This window comes from Belonocnema kinseyi, chromosome 1 (assembly GCF_010883055.1).
Source record: "Belonocnema kinseyi isolate 2016_QV_RU_SX_M_011 chromosome 1, B_treatae_v1, whole genome shotgun sequence".
Lineage (NCBI taxonomy): Eukaryota > Metazoa > Arthropoda > Insecta > Hymenoptera > Cynipidae > Belonocnema > Belonocnema kinseyi.
In genome coordinates, this window is record NC_046657.1 from 89196623 (window position 1) to 89213892 (window position 17270).

Consider the following 17270-nt stretch of genomic DNA (forward strand, 5'->3'; position numbering starts at 1 on the left):
AGCCTTCTACCACCCTTTTTTCGTTTTAGCCATGAATTACTGCTAATAATAAATTACGCAAAATAAGGAATAAAATTTGTTCCTTTTTTTGCAATATCTAAATAATATTAGTCCTGTACGTATAAGTTCATACAATACAATATAGTTTAATGTAATATTGAACATTTTACGTTTTGGCGGTATTTTTTAAAATTTCTCGTTAAAAATAATCAACGCTGATTTTACAAAAAAGTTTATGTTTATTAAAAAGTCGTTAATATAATTATATGTACATTTTCTTAGTATGTTATAAATTTGTAAAAATTGTACTAATTCTTTATTCACTCAGCAACAAAAAGTGTAAATATTTATCAAAAACTACAACTTTACAAAACTTACAAAAGTCTTCTAAAAATAAAAGCACAAATATTATTATTTGACATAACACGTGGACTTTCTTATCCTACATTAAATTTGTATATCTCTTATTATTTTTCATTTTGAAGAGTTGGAATTTTCTGAGCTCTTTTTCTCAAATATAGAAACCAACATTTTATTAAAGCACTTTATTTATGGCGCATGCTTGTACAACATCGACGTATGAAATCGTTCCTTCTGCTGCCGGTCTGCCAAAAGTCACGTTCAAAGAATATTAATCAAAATAATTTAAATAACTGATTCCTTCGTTTTTAATTCAAGTAGTTTTGGGAAAATACTCACTGATTCATCTCCTGAGAGTAATTTTCTTTTGCACACATTTCTTTCTTTTCCTGGCTGATTGCATAAAAGTCTAGAAAATAAGTAATATCTTTTGTCTCACATAATTTTATACAATTTATTTCAAGAAAAAAACAGAAACTATAAATAAAAACTGTAATTGGAAAAAACAATATTTGTTTATAGCCTCTTCATCTAGCTTCCGTGGAAAAGCAGAAAATGTATCCCCCATTCTAATATGCGAGGAAAGAGCGAAAGTTATCGGTGGAAAGACAGCAGTTTAATTAGAAAAATATACAATTGAAAACAAATGTAATAAGTCTTTGTCAAAATGCACAAAATTTTAGAAGAAATCAGCGCCAGCGGGAAGTTTATCATCCTCACAAACCTCGGCGCATATGATGTCATGTTCGGCACAGAATTTTCTATTTTAAATGGGAATTTTCGCCAAGCACTATATTTAAATCCTTCCCTCGTATTGCACCTTCCCATTGAAAATGGTGATTTTTCTTACCTATTTTTCAATTTTTATTATTTGAACTGCTAGTTATTCTAACAAGGGTTTTATTATTTAATTTGCGAATATCACTTTTTTCTAGCTTCAATCTGATATAAAAAATATAAATATTTCTAGCTCTAAAATACAATTATTGAGTTTGTAGTAAATTTCTAATTGATATGGAAAAAGTATTTCCTCGCATCGCTATGGCAATAATACTATTTTCTCGGCTATATCCCACATTGCCATCAGACTCTTGTAAAAAACAATAATATAATGCCAAAATTTGACAACCAATAGTTTCTCCGCGTATATACGTATGGTTAAATGTTGCATTATTATATTTATTATATTATATTTATATCAAAAATTACTGAATATATAAATCCAGTACAAAGGACCACCACAGGGGAAAAAGTGCATTAATCTTTCCTGAATTATTTCTATAGTCGGGAATAAGAGCGATTCTTGAACAAATGTCAGAGATTTTGATAACTTTTAGGATTTAATGTAAAACAAATGTGAAATAACTCTACAAGAGTTCTGTAAACTTCATATTGAACTTCGATTTAAAAATGTTCATAAAATATATGAAGAAATTCATGAAAAAACGTTGAAAACTTTCGTAGAAATCACATTTGAGGTATTGAGAGTTTGTGATCACATAATTATAAGGTCTGGATACCTCAATTCTGTTAAATTGATATCAAAAGTCTTGAAAACACGATAAAAAATCTCATAAAAATTCCACTCCAGGTATCCAGTGTTTGTGAAGTACTTCAATATAAGATCTATAGACCTCAGTTCTATAAAATGTAGCTGCAAGTCCCTACTGCGCGAAGATAGCGAAATTCCCCGCGTCCTTCGCCCCCCCCCCCCGGCCAAAGCATTTCTTTAATGTTTTAAGGTTTTAAAGTACGAAGTTTATTAGTAAGGAATATTAATAATAATATTAAATTGAATAGAAGGAGTACGAGTAAGTATCCGAAAAATTATTGTATTCATAAACTTGTTGTTAAAAAGCTTCATGACTGTTTCTTTATAAAACACCTTCAAGCGTACAAAGTATTCAGGCGGACCGAATACATTTCAAATCAGATAGGGACTTGAAATAGTAGAATCTTTTGAAAGCGACATATGCTGTTATTTAGAGGAAATAAGGCGATACGTATTTTCTGATTTTCAAACATAATTTTTTTTTTTAAAGTTATGCGTATTTGAATTTTGTGTATTGTTTTTCAAAAAACCGGAATATTTTTCTTTAAACTCTATAACGTTCGGCCTAACTGAAATATTCATAATTCTCTCTTTGATTATAAAATCGCTCATCGTCTTCTTTCAAAATCCACCGAAAAATTGAAAAAAAGGTTCGAATTTAACTAAATGACAGCGTTTTTTCTGAAACAATTAAAAATAGATTTTCTTAAAAAACCCACCTTTAAGTTTTTTGTCAATATTTCTTTGAACTTGTGCTTTTATACTGAACATATCTTATAAGCTTGATGCTTGTTCAATAACTTTAGTAGCCAGGAGATATCTTTTTTGTTACTATCGAATTTTCTAGTTTTTGTTGGAAACAATGATAGATACGAAAAAATGTTAAAAGTTTGCACGTCTGAAAAAGTTCTATGAAAAACGCATCTTGTTATTTTTCGATATTTTACATAGTTCAGAAAAAAATTCAAAAACTACATTTTTAGCAAACAAAAAACTCTGCCTGCCTCAAAAATGGTTGAGCCCGCATAATGCTGCTAAGATGTATTTCTTTTATTAGTAGAAACTTACAAAAATATATTTAGAATAATAAAAAAGGTAGAGTTTTAAAAAAAATCTTTTTAATTATTCTCTTCGAATTTTGAAAATATGAAAAAAGTATAATCTCCTCTAAAACAACAACATATTTATCCGTCGATAGATTCTGTTATTTCAAGTTAAGGGCCCTATCTGATTTCAAACGGATTCGGTCAGTGATGATTGTTATTTGTACGTTATTCTCCAAAAAACCAAAGTTGGTTACAATTTACTTGTGACCACTATTAATAAGATCGCCGGTGGTTATAAATATATACCGAATAGTTGGGTGTAAGATGTACTTTAAAAAAATTGTTTCTTTAAAATGAGATTGTTTTAAACCAATTTATTTCTATATGACGAGGGGTCGATCACTCCAATATTCCTGATACGCTCAATAAATATTCCCATACACGCATTCTATCAATATTCCTAGACATTCTTGGTATTCTTGATATACTTTATAATCTCAAATATTTATGATATTCCGAAATATCCCTGAATATTCACTAAAATTCTGACATATTTTTCAATTTCCTTATGCGATTTACAAGTTTTTAATGGTTCCAAATTATTTTGAATGATTTAAACAATTTTAATTAAATTTCAAAGGAGTTTATGTATTATTGTGTAATTACAAAATATGTCCATGTGTTTAAAAGGATTTTAGTGAATTTCAAAATAATTTAACGGGATTTAAAAATTCTTTTAAGTTAAAAAAGATTAAAGTTTATAAACGAATTTCAAAAGATTTCAAGTCATTTTGAAGAATTTCAAATGATTTTAGAAGAATTAAAAAAATTACAACAATTTTCCAGAGATTTCAAAGACTTTAAAATACTTTTTATGAGTTCAAGAAATTTTTTAGTGATTTTAAGGGATTTTGTGGCATTTCAATAGATTTAATATGGTTTAAAAAGTGAATAAAGGAATTTAAAATCTCACAAAGCATTTTGAATGATTTTTAAGAAATTTAAGAGTTTAAGGATTTTAATGTAATTTAAAATATTTGAAAGTATTTAAACAGACTTTTACGAATTTCAGGAGAATTTAAATGAGTTTCAAGATTTCAAAGTAATTTTAAAATATAAATAATGTTGTTGAATTCTTTAAAGTCTGTTAAATTTCAATCTTCGGAAATTTGTAGAAATCCCGAGTCAAAGTTTCTTCGTCACTTTCAACTTCTATCACTTTCATCAATGAAGGTGAATAAAGATGAAATGAAGTTAAAGTCTCAATGTCAGCTGATGTATTTTCGCCTTCATTTCGACTGCAAAAGTTGTAGTTATTACCGTTTGTATCAGTTTTGCAGCCGAAATGTAGTTGAAAGGATATTGTGATTTCATCTTCATTTCAGTGTTTTTCACAATCATTAAGGAATCCACGGAGAAAGCTTTTGCTGCAATATTTGCCAAAAATCAGACTAAATTTTACTTTTTTTTAGTTGTTAATGGAGGGACATAGAGGAAACTTTGTAATGTTTACTACTTCGTGTAGTAACTAGTAAAGCAGCAAGTAATGTATTATAGCCACTTACTAATTTCGGTAAAAGAAAATTCTAAATTTCTTGCATTAATAATGCTAAGCATGAAAAGTTACTAAAAAATAATGCAGCTACTGAGGCACATTTTCAAATTTGTGTTTTGTCAAAGTTTTATATGGAAAGAAACAAAAAGGAACGTACCGAAAATTTCATTACGTTCCTTTTCGTTCTTTTTTATATAAAACACGATTAACACATAATTTTGACATTTTGACTTCGCAGGCTCATTATGTTTTTATAATTTTGTAGACTAAGCTTAGCTTTTAGTCAAATTCTTTTAAATTTATCGAAATAATTGACAAATATCCAAAAATGCCCCTTAATTCCGTTCGAATCCCTGATTGTTAAGTACTGTATTTAAAGATTTAAACAATAAAAATAGAATAAAAAACAGCTAGAAACAGACAGATAAAAATAAAATGTTTCAAATGTGTGCAAAGAATGATTTGTGAAATGAATTAATTCACTGACTGTTTATATACCTGATGTCAAAATGAGAAGGCTGCGCTTAAAGAGTATATTGGGCTTTCTAATTTATCTATACTCCACTTTAGCCCTTTTCTCGGGTGGGTGAATGGTGTGTTGAAAATTAAATTTATTACAATCAGTAAGATCAACTTTGTCAGTTTGCGGCGTTAAAAGTGAAATATGTCGAAACTACGGTTTTCAATATTTTCACTTTACACTGAATAACGCTTACGTATCTTTAAAACATCTTAACGTATCTTTTAAATCTTCAAAATATCTTACGTATCTTTTAAATATTTAAAACATCTTACGTATCTTTTAAAACATCTTTAAATATTTTTGAATTTAGTTTAAATCTTGTTCAATCACATAAAATATTCAATAATAATTGGTAATATTTCTCAAATCTAAAATCTTAGTAGATATATTATTATAAGCGTAGCAATATCTTTTATAGAATGGGTCATAAAAATTTGCAGGCGGCCCTGCACAGCTTTCGGTTATAAGTAGAACAGGACCACTATGGGGAATTTGGAGTGGGGATAGAGGGGAGGAGCCCGCACTATGGGGAATTTAAAGTGGGTGTAGGGGGAGGAGCCTGTACTATGGGGAATTTGCACTGGGGGTAAGGGGGGAGTAGCCTGTACTATGGGGAATTTGGAGTGGGGGGTCCACCATGACAGATATTATGGGAAATTTAGAGTGGAGGGTCCGCCATGACAGATATTATGGGAAATTTGGAGAGGAGGTTGAATGTACTGTGAGGAATTTGGAGTGGGGGGTGAAGACTGTGGGATTGTAGAGCTAGAGAGTGAGAATTAGAAAATAAGTAGAACGTCTTATATCTAATCTAATGTTTTGAAGTAAGAAATTTTTAATATAAAAATTATTTATTATAAAATTCTTTAATGCACTTTTAAAAAATAAATAGTTGAAGGACAGGTGAATTAATTAAACCATTTTTTTAATTACATATGTTTTTAATTGATATTTGCTTTAAAAAAAAATTACATATAGTTTCCTAATTCTAGCAATATAAATATAGGTACCTAAGAAACGTAGTAAAAAAATACATCTAAATTCTTAATTCTATTCTATAAATAAGAGTAAATTTGTAAGGTGGCGAGATTAACTATTCAATACGGGAGAAGAGAAAAACACCTATACAATATACATATATACATGATATTTACAAAACATACAAAGTAGCGAGTTTCGAGGAACATGATTGTACACACGAGTTAAACCGATTTTTATTTCGTAGAGAGCAAACACATCTACCGCCTTCTTTAGAATCCGGATCTGTAACTATTTTGAGTTTATATTTGTCTAAAAGTGTTTTGTGAAAGTTGACCACAATGCGATCATTATCTAATAGATTTTCCGTGAAAATATCAATGAAATGACGTAAAGTACCACCATTGCACATATGATGAAGAAACATGACACAAAACTGACCGCATACATTTGAAGAGGTACTCTGCAGTTGTTTGGTGTTCCATCTGTAGAGGCTGGAGTTTCTACGTAGACGATGAAGATGTTGAGGAATAAGAGGCGGTACCCTATAACTGTCAAAGTAGGTTCCTCTTCCGGTTCCTTCGATATGGATTCCGATCCAGTGGGAACCAGGCTGAGTGTGGTCGTCAGTGTTAACCACTATTGCAACCGGTCTTGTCCAAGTTTTGGGAATTTGATCTGCCGGGTATACACCAATCGTGGGTACTTTTAAAATCTGAATTACCTGCAATATCTCTAGACTGTTCATAATTAATGTTAACAATCGCGTGAGGACAAGGCTTAGAATCAGTTGTCTTATCTAAAGATTGAGTTTTGACCTCAGCGCCATCTGGAACTGAATTCGTAGCAATTATTGTTTTTCCGTACATAGACTTTCTGTTCGACAGTTTACAAAGAATTTCTTCCTGTCGTTGTTTTCGAAGCCAATGGCGTAGTTTCATAGCATTGTTGAGAGCACATCTGAACATTTCTTCCTTTCTAACTCCATGGAGAAAGCAAAAATCTCTCCTGTCATCGAGTCTTTTGAAGGCTGGGCAGTTTACGTCTTCCAAATTGATGATTTGTCTGCTGGTGATTTTCTGTAAAAGCGAGGCTTTATCCCGACCACGTGTGTAAATCTGTGATGCAGTTTTGGCAACTTCTCGAAGGTTTGAATATAAAAACTTCAGTGGTATATCTCCATAGAACCATTCAATTCCATGATAGTGACAGGTTAGCCAGTTGTTTTGTAACTTTGAACATGCAGGAAGTTCATAGAAGAGATATGGCGGTCCAGCAATGCAATGGGCTATGTATTTATGATCAACAGCAATAACCGCCACTTCCTTTGATATAAACTGGTCATCTATATCTCGAAAGCCTTGTATGTCGATTATATAGTCCATTGTTTTACATTCAAGAGTAGAGGTGAGGATGAAGATACCTTTTCGAGAGACTACAACCAACTGAGCAGAGCGTCTTATATACTCGGGTACACATTCGTCATTCTTCCCCCTCCATGTTCAATTGATATTGAAAACCGGTTCTGTCAAACAGGTTTATGCAGGTCTGTGCAGATTTTAACCGCTGTAATCTACTATAAACTGCCTGGACGCGTCAATTTCCAAGACATTGTCATATTCTGCGTAGACTATACAATTAATAGTTTGTTGTAGTGTTTTTTCTACACGAAGCTCAATGCGAAGGCTGCCATGTTTAACGAGATTCCAATGAGATTGACAATTTGCAGAAAGATCAGGAGTAAGATCAAATGCAAAGAGGCAGTATTCATTTGCGCAATCAAAACGATCAATCTTCTTTCCCTCGTTCATAAAATGAATCCCCGTTCCGGAAAACAGAGTATGATAAGCATCAATGTATAGCTTTCCTTTTGAGAAATCTGGTTGCAAAGGCTTTGACGGAATTTGCATACCATCTACGTAAAGAGAAAAATGATTGATATTAAAGTGTCTAAAGTTAAAGGGACTTTACTGCGATGACCGTTGAATGCGTCATTTTCGACAAATCCATTGATGATCCTTTTAGATAGTTGACCGAGTATAACATTATCGAGAGTTTCACTTTGAACACCAGAATGAATTATGAGTGTTTTGACCTCTACTCTGGTAAGTGGGTACTTGGCCGTAACTTTGAGAAAGAACTTTTGCGTGTGCAAGCAGAATCCCAGGGCTGATTTTTGCACGCCGAATAAGAAAAGTTGCTTCTTCAATATGAAGATAAGCCCGATTAGTAGGATCCATAAGATAAAAAGCATCCTTAGAACGCACCAGTCGAACTCTAAGTTAACACCATTCAAAGAGAAATTTATCCCGATTAAAAACATCACTGTGCAAATGAACAATGAGATCAATTTTTCCTCCTTCACCCAGTATAAGTCGTCGATCGACGAGACCCTGGTTCTGCGTTGTGATGTCATCCATTTTACCTGCTGTATCGTCAAGCCATAATGCTGATGTGAGATGACCTTTTTTCGCTGCTGGCCCATAGTTGAGTAGAGATTCAATATACGCTCTGTATGCATATGCTGTATTTGGTGGCGAGACAGGCTTTTGATTAAAGTATACATCTAACTGGTTAAACATGGAATGCAGTAAATTGTTTACAGGACCAACGGATTCTACACTTGAAGTATTTTCTGCAGTTTTTTTAGGAGTGATTAATTTGACTCTTACACTTAGAAGTGTATGTGCAAGATTAATGTACTCATCCCCCTGATTCCAATTTCATGCACTCGCACGAGTGTGAATGTAAAAATGACATTTTTATTTATTCCCAAAAATATCAATTACTGATCTTTTTGTACTTTTTGGACGTGCCCTTCTTTTAGATTTTTTACTTTTCTTTCTCTTGCCTACCGTTTTCTTCTTCCTCTTCTTTCTGATTTTTCCACCCTTTTTATTTCTTCTACGAGATTTTCCCGCGATGTTCAACACGCTGTGAACGCCAAACGACTGAAAATTATTCCTCTTTCCACTCAATTTATATCCCGATCCGTTCATCAGGCTTTCCACTTTTTCCATTGCTCGTCTTTTCAATTCCTTTCCAGCCTCATTTAGTCGTGTTTTCACAGCCTTTTTCAATGGTATGTTACGTTCCACATCATCAAGAACATTCATTCTATGGCACAGTGCTTCTTTTCCAACAACTCTTGCCCCACGTATGGGAAATGGTAAAGCTCGTCGAAACAGGCCACCGAGAAAACTACCTATACCATGTCCTCTCTGATACGGAGAACTAATGTAAATTTTGGAAATGCCTCCACCTCCGACTTGAGATCTATAGTAATATGTGTATTGGCTCATGCTTAAGCAATCCGTTTGAAATGAATTGTTACGGTTGACGTGCCAAGCTCGAATGGTACAGCAGTTCGTAAATGGTCCCTTATATCTATTTCGATTGTGCGGAATGAAGTATTAAGAATAGGAATATAATGAGGTGTTGAAAAATCTGTTACCTGTGTTGAACCAAAAATGTAATTTTGCGTATCCGCCGGCACGACTCGTAAGAGTGGTGTTTTTACATTTCCAGTGATACGCAGGTCGCACAGATCACAATACACAAAAAGTTTACTTGGTAGACCATTTGATAAACTTGGTGAATGGTGCGCCATATATGTATCGATAGGTAAAAGTGTATAAGGTGTAAAACCTAGAATTTGTGATATCTTCTCACTGATTAGAAGAAAGTGACGACCCATAATCTTACAATCATCTTTAGATATCTTCTCCAGCGTTATATAATGATTGTTTCTCTTTTCTTGTTTAACAACTACATGCTTATTTATTTCGGTAGTATTATTTATAGCATATGTGAGGTCATCCATTTGCGAGTAAACTCCCGGTGGAAAGAATGATGAAATAAGGCGTTTCCACTTTCCTTTAAACAGTTCCAGTTTAAAGCCTTCATCATCTGAAATGATATTATTCTCACGTGGTTTTTCAGAATTTTCCGATATGGCTAAATCGACACTACCAGACTCGTTTACTCAAACACTTTCAATTGTAGATTTCTCAATGAGACCTATTTTCTCTACAATTCATTTTGGTACAATTGAAATACAATTTTCCATGCTGGATTCACCTCTCACATGTAGAAATGATCCTGGAAACTGAATCTCTGTGAGTCCCACCACCCAGCGACCATGAAGTCTAATTTCATGTGGAAGTTGAGTGACAAAGTGGGTGATTATATTCTGTGAAAAATACTTTATACTACTATCACTTGGTAAAATGAGATAAAACTGGTCCTCGTCATTCATTTAGAGTGTTTAGCTCTGTAGCTTGTATCCACGAGTTGAATTTGTCAGGGTACCCAACCCACTTTACAAGAAGCTGTTTCTTAGCTCCGCGACCCTTTGTTTGAATCACCTTTTCAACAATGAATTCATCGTTTTCTACATCCTTGTTTTTTACATCAGCCAATTCTTGTTCGTAGAAAATTCCATCAATATCCTCTCCAGCTAAATGTCTCAATTCGTATAAGATAGGTGCATGTGTTCTCCAGGTGATAACCTTTTTAATAACAAACAGCTCCTCTGTCCAGCCAGCTTCATATCCTTTTGCAAAGATGTCTCTAGCACGACTGACGCGTACAATATCATCCACACTGTATTTAGGTACTTTTTTACGGATGGCTTCTCTTACAAATTGTCGCTGTATATTTGCACACGCTACAGCAGCATTTTTGAGATTTACTGAAGATGGCGCCATACGTATGCTTGAATGACGAGCATTATTGTTTGCATGTGCCATTGGTTGGAGAACATCAATGTATCGATGAGTATTATGGCGTGTAAAGTACCGCCACATACGCTCCTTAAGCGTACGATTGAAACGTTTAACAATGGCAGCCTTTATATTAGAGTCTCGTGTAACACGAAATAATATTTCAAGATCTGACAAGAATTTTTGAAAAACTTTACCAATAAATTCCTTTCCTTTGTCACTCTGCAGGTAGACTGGTATTCTACCACCAGTTCTATGAAGAATTCGTTCAAATGCTTCTTTAACCTCAGATGCAGTTTTACTTTGGAGTGGTTCAACCTAGATAAACTTGCTCAAAACGTCAAGGACAACCATTAGATAGGAAAAATCATCATTGTACACACACTGTAATGTTGATAGCAAATTTACGTCTAATAGTTCGATGAAGATTGTATGCATCTTGACTCTTTAACCAGTCAATTTCTTGGGCGTAGAACTCTTACGCGAGTTGTTTACCAACCTTGCTACAGATGCATGTGATTTTGATCTCCAGTACTCACGATTGCCAAAAATTTCTTTTGGTGTCTTAATTCCTTGAAAAAACTTTGCAAACTGACGTCTTCCTGGCACAACAACTTTTTTCCTATACCTAATAGCATCGTTCGCTAAATCTGAAATATTTGATTTCTCGACACGTTCTCCGTCGATAAATACAACACCCTGTTTATCCCATTTTATTCTATTTTTAACCTCTGGTGCTTGTAATCTTTCAATCAAATATTCACTCTTCTCCCTATAAGTTTTTGGCACAGAGGCAATAATATCTGAGATGGGAAGAGTTAAAACATCGTCGCCTTTATGCGGATTTGTCGTTTCATTTTAAGCACTGTTTAATTTGTCATCAAGAGCATCCTTTATCTCCTTCTTCTTTCCAATAAAATTTTTCGCTTCATCGGTAAAGAACAAAAATCTTTGTAAAACTTGCTGATATAATTTCCACTTTTCATGTTCATCAGTGTATAATGGAGAGTATAAAATTTTACTCATCTCATTGTCGAGTCTGGAAATTGCATCACCAGGTGTTTTTGTGGTAACGAAATTGGTGAATAATTGTGCTTGTTGTGGGTTCGACTGGAGCTTAATTTGCTCGACACTATCACTTGGTACAAGTACAGTTTTCCTAGCATGTTCCATTTGAGTAAATATGACAAATAATTACGAAGATGAAAACATGTGGGAAAAGAAGGAGCCAAGGACTGGTGCTAGTAAAAGTGGTAAAACCCCCTCTCCTTTTTGTACAATAAAGCGTTTTTCACTGTTCCACGAGCCGCGAGGTGATACTAGTTTTCTTAATGCATGTCTGTATCTTCTTAATTTTTGCTTGTCGGTTTGTTTTAGATAAACTTTTCCAGGTAAAGTATTCAATGGACATTCACAGATTTTTTGAACAAGTTGTGGGTTAGCTTGTTTTAAAACAGAGCGTCGCTGATCTGTATCCAGATGATAGAAAGCATGTAACTTTTTAGCATTCTTCTTTCCGCTGGATTTTCGTGCATGCGTCATCATGACAGACGTACAACTGGTACTAGAGTGCTTGACGAGCCTGCTTTTATACCCCTTGCTGGTATATAAACGTATTGATATGAATCTGATGGAAATATTCAAGCTCTAAATCTACAGTTTTCAGGAGTAGATTGTTTAAAATCCATAAGGAGGTACCCGTGGGGGCTAGAGGTTGCGTCATAATAAGCTTCCTGTAGAAAAAGTTTATTTTCAGGGTATACCTGTCTAGCGAGATGTTGAATTTGCGTTCGGTCCCTTGGGTTTTTAAATACTACAATATAATTAGCGTTGAAAGAAATATCGCGTTGACCATGTCCCTGGTGATTATTATTTTGTGATATAAAGATCACACTAATATTTTTGTGATGACTTCCCTTGATAAAAAGATCGACGACTGTATTATTTGACGATTCGCGCATAAGATCGTCTATAATTACAAGTTTGGCTCGAGGATCATTGTTATAGTCTGATGCTTGTGGTAAACCTTCACGAAATTCAATTCCCTCCCCGTACTCTTTATAGGATGACTGCCATTCTGAATAATATAAAATTACGCGAGAAAATACAACATCACACATTAAATTAATATTTTGAAGAAATTTTTTCACAAAAACTGTTTTACCACAACTCGTTGCACCAGAAATTATAGACGTAAATGGATGTTTCCACCTTGGATCTATGTTAAAGAATAAACAAATAACACAGTGTAATCCCCTTTTATCTGATCTTTTTTACTGTATTGAAGATAACCGTTAAGTGCGATGGAAAAATGAAATTATTATGTTCATTAATAAGCTTATATTTTTCCCCGCGCGCACGGCACCCTGGCGAATAAGCTAATAGGCCTAGTTGCTGCGTCCAGGGAATAAGCTTATAACCCTGGCTGTCGCGATGCAGGGGGCGCTGCTATAAGCTCATTTACAGCGTCCGCGGTCCTCGCCCGCCAGCCAGCCCGCCCGCGCACCAAGGAGAGTCTTTTTGAATAAAGTTTAAAATACATACTTACCTTTGGTTTGATCTCTGATGTTGATAGTAAATAAAGTTCACTCCTAATGCTTTTGCTGCTACTTTCATTATAAATAATTTATTTGATTCATGTTGAAACTACTTTTCAATTTATGTTTTTGATTTAAGAAATGTAATGTGATTTACAGATTCTAAGGGTTAAACAGTAAAAAAAATGTAAATACTTGGATATTTTTAAAAATCAAAAACAATTTATAAAAGAATAATATTTATTTTACACTATTTATAGAAGTTATATACAAAAATAGCTTTAGTAAAAAACCAGAGGTGGTCCGTCCTCATACGGAAAGGCCATTTGCCATAGGCCCTGTGTTGGCTGAATTTCAGGTGCCGGTGGCCGTGGCTGTGGCATCAGAGCTTGTGCAATTGGTATTGAAGCAGGACATGGTGGAATGCATGTAACACGTACTGAAGGACGTATAGTGGCCACAGGCCGAACAGCTACGTGGCAAATAGGTTGCCCATACACATTCCAGTTCACTGAAATATGAAGAAGTTTTAATTATACAGTTTTACGTTTTAGCAAGTGATTATTCAACTATACATACATGTTCTTCCAGCTGAAGTCATGAATCCATTTCCTCATTACACATGCAGGTGGAGAGAGTGGTAAAGATTCGTAATTATCGAGGAATCTTCTTTTACTATTCACCGGTTTACATGTTTTTTTCTCGGTCCTAGTTACCACATCATTAAATTTCGTTCGGTGAGTTGCTCTGAATGAGAATGAAATTGGAGAAGCATTGCTAACTACCATATCTCGAACGCTTTCAAAATTGAAAAGTTGTGAGTTTTTGTAATTTAGAGTTATCTCCTTAATTTTACAAACTTAGTGAAATTTTCCATCTGGAGATGTTACGCTGTACGCGTAAAATTTAGGGCCACCAGATACAAAAGTATCCCCCATCGGGGGATTGTACTCTGATACATTTTTATAACATATGTAAATGCATGAGTCTGTATCGTAGTACAACACACGCCGATCTAGGTGATAGAGGTTCTCAAACAGCTTTAGCCTAGCTTGAGCAGTGGTGTAAGCGGCTATTACTACGTTTGTGTAGGGTGACGCTACACTAGCTTCCTCTCTATACGACCAAGAGGCATATAAAACATCATCATTTACAGGAACAATGTCATGGAGTTCCAACTCTGGACTAGTAAGCAACTCAATCAACCGTTTGCGCTCCTCAACAACCTCCGTTTGCGGTAAATTCTCTCTTTGTCCGAATTTACCCCAAAAAGAATTGAGAAAAAGTTGTGCAACGGAACGTAAACCAGGGTTTTTTGAAATCTGTTCAGGATCTAACTCTATCCCCTCAATTTGATCATGCTCACGAAGATAACCTTGTTTCGACTCTTCGTCAACGCACTCGCTCGGCCAGCCACTAGCCTCCTGTTTAATCTTTAAAAAGGTATTTATATAGCCCGCGAATAGCCCACCTGTGCGTGTTTTCGTATCGTATTGCGTAACCTGATATTTCCATATCTCTGAAATATGGGTTACTCTATAATTTAATTCCATTGCTTTTTTCAACTTATCCAAAACCCAGGTTCCCTCCAGCTCACGTATCGTATCGTCATGAGAGCATTCAGTTTGGTTCATAGACGCACAACACGCGTGACAAAGTGGGAACATGAGTTTCCCATGCATTCGCACAGGTAGCACGGGATGAAATAAATGTCTTGGAGGAAGCACACGGTATTTAATTAATCCGTCAATCTGATTCAAATTCATGTAATTTTGACCAGCTAGTCCTTTACACTTCTCATCGCCAACATAAATTTTCGGGTGACCTACAGGAAATTTCCCCTAAAAGTGAGTCTTGATCATAATGAAAGGCTTTTAGATAGAATTTACATCTTATACAGTGAAAAACATATTATCAATAGAAATATTTTAAAGAACATATTTTAAAGAAAAAATGACCTCAAAGTGAATTTTTATTAATTTATGCATGAAATATTTGCTATTTAAAAAGATGATCTAAAAGTTAGGTTAGAATTCGTATTTCACTTCCAATCACTTATTAATTATATTCTCTGCATAAACTGCCAAAAATTTGTCACTACATACATTAATTACAGATTATTCAAGCTCGCAATGCATCGAAAATTACATTTTCTTGTTGTTGAAAAATGTGTGTTTTCACTGTATAAGATGGAAATTCTATCTAAAACGCTTTGTTTTTATGAATATTTCTTTCTTGTATTTAATCATTGTTTCACACTATACAAAAAAATCGTAAAAAAAATTTTATACCAAAAATTAAAATACATCTTACAAACTATACCTATTCAATCTAGGTTCAGTTTTCAGCAATAGGCGACGAAATGACCAGCCACTATTTCCAATACTTTTTAAACTTTGAAAAAATATTCAGCTTTATGTGAAAATAGTTTTCCTTTCGTAATTATATATATATTTTTTAGTCTGCTTTAATTTAAATAGGTGAAAACCATATTTTAAAAAATATAACAATCAATTCTAGTGATTTTAAAACTTTTTTTAAAATCACTAAACTGAAATTTGTTTTTTAATAATAATAACAACAATAATAATAAGAATAAACTAAGGAATGAATTAACATTTAAGAAAAGATTGTAAACCTTCTCAAACTTATAATTCACAGCCAGATGATCTTCCCTCATATGTTCATCTCTACTCATCTGACAACCATCCCCATCGTAATCATCTATCACGTTCTCATTTTCGTTCTTGTCATCATTATTATGGTCATCCATCACAAGGCCTCACCGTCATGTCTGCTACTTAAATCAGGTGAATATTTCCCGTTAGTGGCTTGACTCTGCTCTTCAATTTCCACAGTACTCGCCTCTGAATCGAAATCTGATTCACTGGATTCCGATGATGAAGATGCTAGGACGTGATCACTCCCGTCCATGGAATCATCAAATAAGATCGTATCGTATTCATCGATGCGATTAGCCCTGTTATAATTTCGGGCTGCACAACACAACAAAATTACACATACAAATAAAAAAATACACTGCACTTCACTTTAACAAAAATATTTTTTTATATGAATAAATTCTTACCATTTATTTTTACAAGAATTCTCGCATCTGCCTGCATAAATTTTTTTCTAAGACACCTCTGCTTTATGCGCAGAGAATCCCTATTCTCCATAAACAGTGCATACTTGGACACTTTACTAACACTGCATTTTTTTAATATATACTTTAATATTTTTAATAACTCGCGTTTTTCTAATTTTTCCGACACAAGTTCCAGCACGGTGCGGAGTTCCTTCGTGTGTGACATCATGAAACAAAACTGACCATCTACGTGACGATCACCAGTATTTATGGAAGATGAAAATACATCCCTACCCCATTACCCACCCCCATTCTTCTAGAAAACTCCAGACCCCCCTTGGCATGAGTAGAATTTCCAGGAAATTGTGAAAAAACCTGTCCTTTTAAACTTTTTAAACTTAAACCGTGCTGTAGGAAAGAGAGATTACGTCAATATTTTACAGAACTATGTAGAATCGGAAACCTTTTAAATATTCGTTACGCTTAGTAATACATGTCACTTGGTTTTGAAGGGTATTGCAGACAGGATATGGAAAAAGAGTTACGGTCAATGTTTCACTGGACAAAACTAGAAATTGACATCGTAAAACCTGACATCTTACAAGGGTCTACGCGAAAAACAAGAAATGGTTATGGTGTAATCCGATTGACACGCAAGATTCCTAGGAAAAAAAGGTTTTCCTTCCAGTACACGTACTCTTAGCTATAAATCACATTTTAAAGTATGAACTTCTGAAACTTTTAAATATTAGTTACGGGTACTATACTTTACCAGCAAGATCTTCGATTTTATAATTTATGACTGGCACCTGCGCTTTTGAAGAAAACTTTTTTTCATCGTAGACATGCTTGATTATTTATTACATTTTCAAATATACTCTTCCCTTAAAAAGTACATAAATTTACC

The 17270-nt window shown here is 34.0% G+C and overlaps 1 protein-coding gene across 2 annotated transcripts in view; it reads right to left on the reverse strand.

The window, feature by feature from the left end:
- Nucleotides 1-385: 385 nt before the first annotated feature.
- LOC117168269 (spindle pole body component 110-like) overlaps nucleotides 386-17270 on the reverse strand; it is a 157032-nt gene continuing 140147 nt past the window's right edge. The window contains exons 17-18 of one of the 2 annotated variants that reach the window (XM_033353789.1): nucleotides 700-769; nucleotides 386-605 (exon numbers count right to left, since the gene is read on the reverse strand). In XM_033353789.1, the coding sequence (XP_033209680.1) occupies nucleotides 546-605; nucleotides 700-769 (130 nt within the window). In that variant the 3' untranslated portion in view covers nucleotides 386-545. The remainder of the gene's footprint in view (nucleotides 606-699; nucleotides 770-17270) is intronic. The other variant, XM_033353783.1, reaches the window with a different exon arrangement.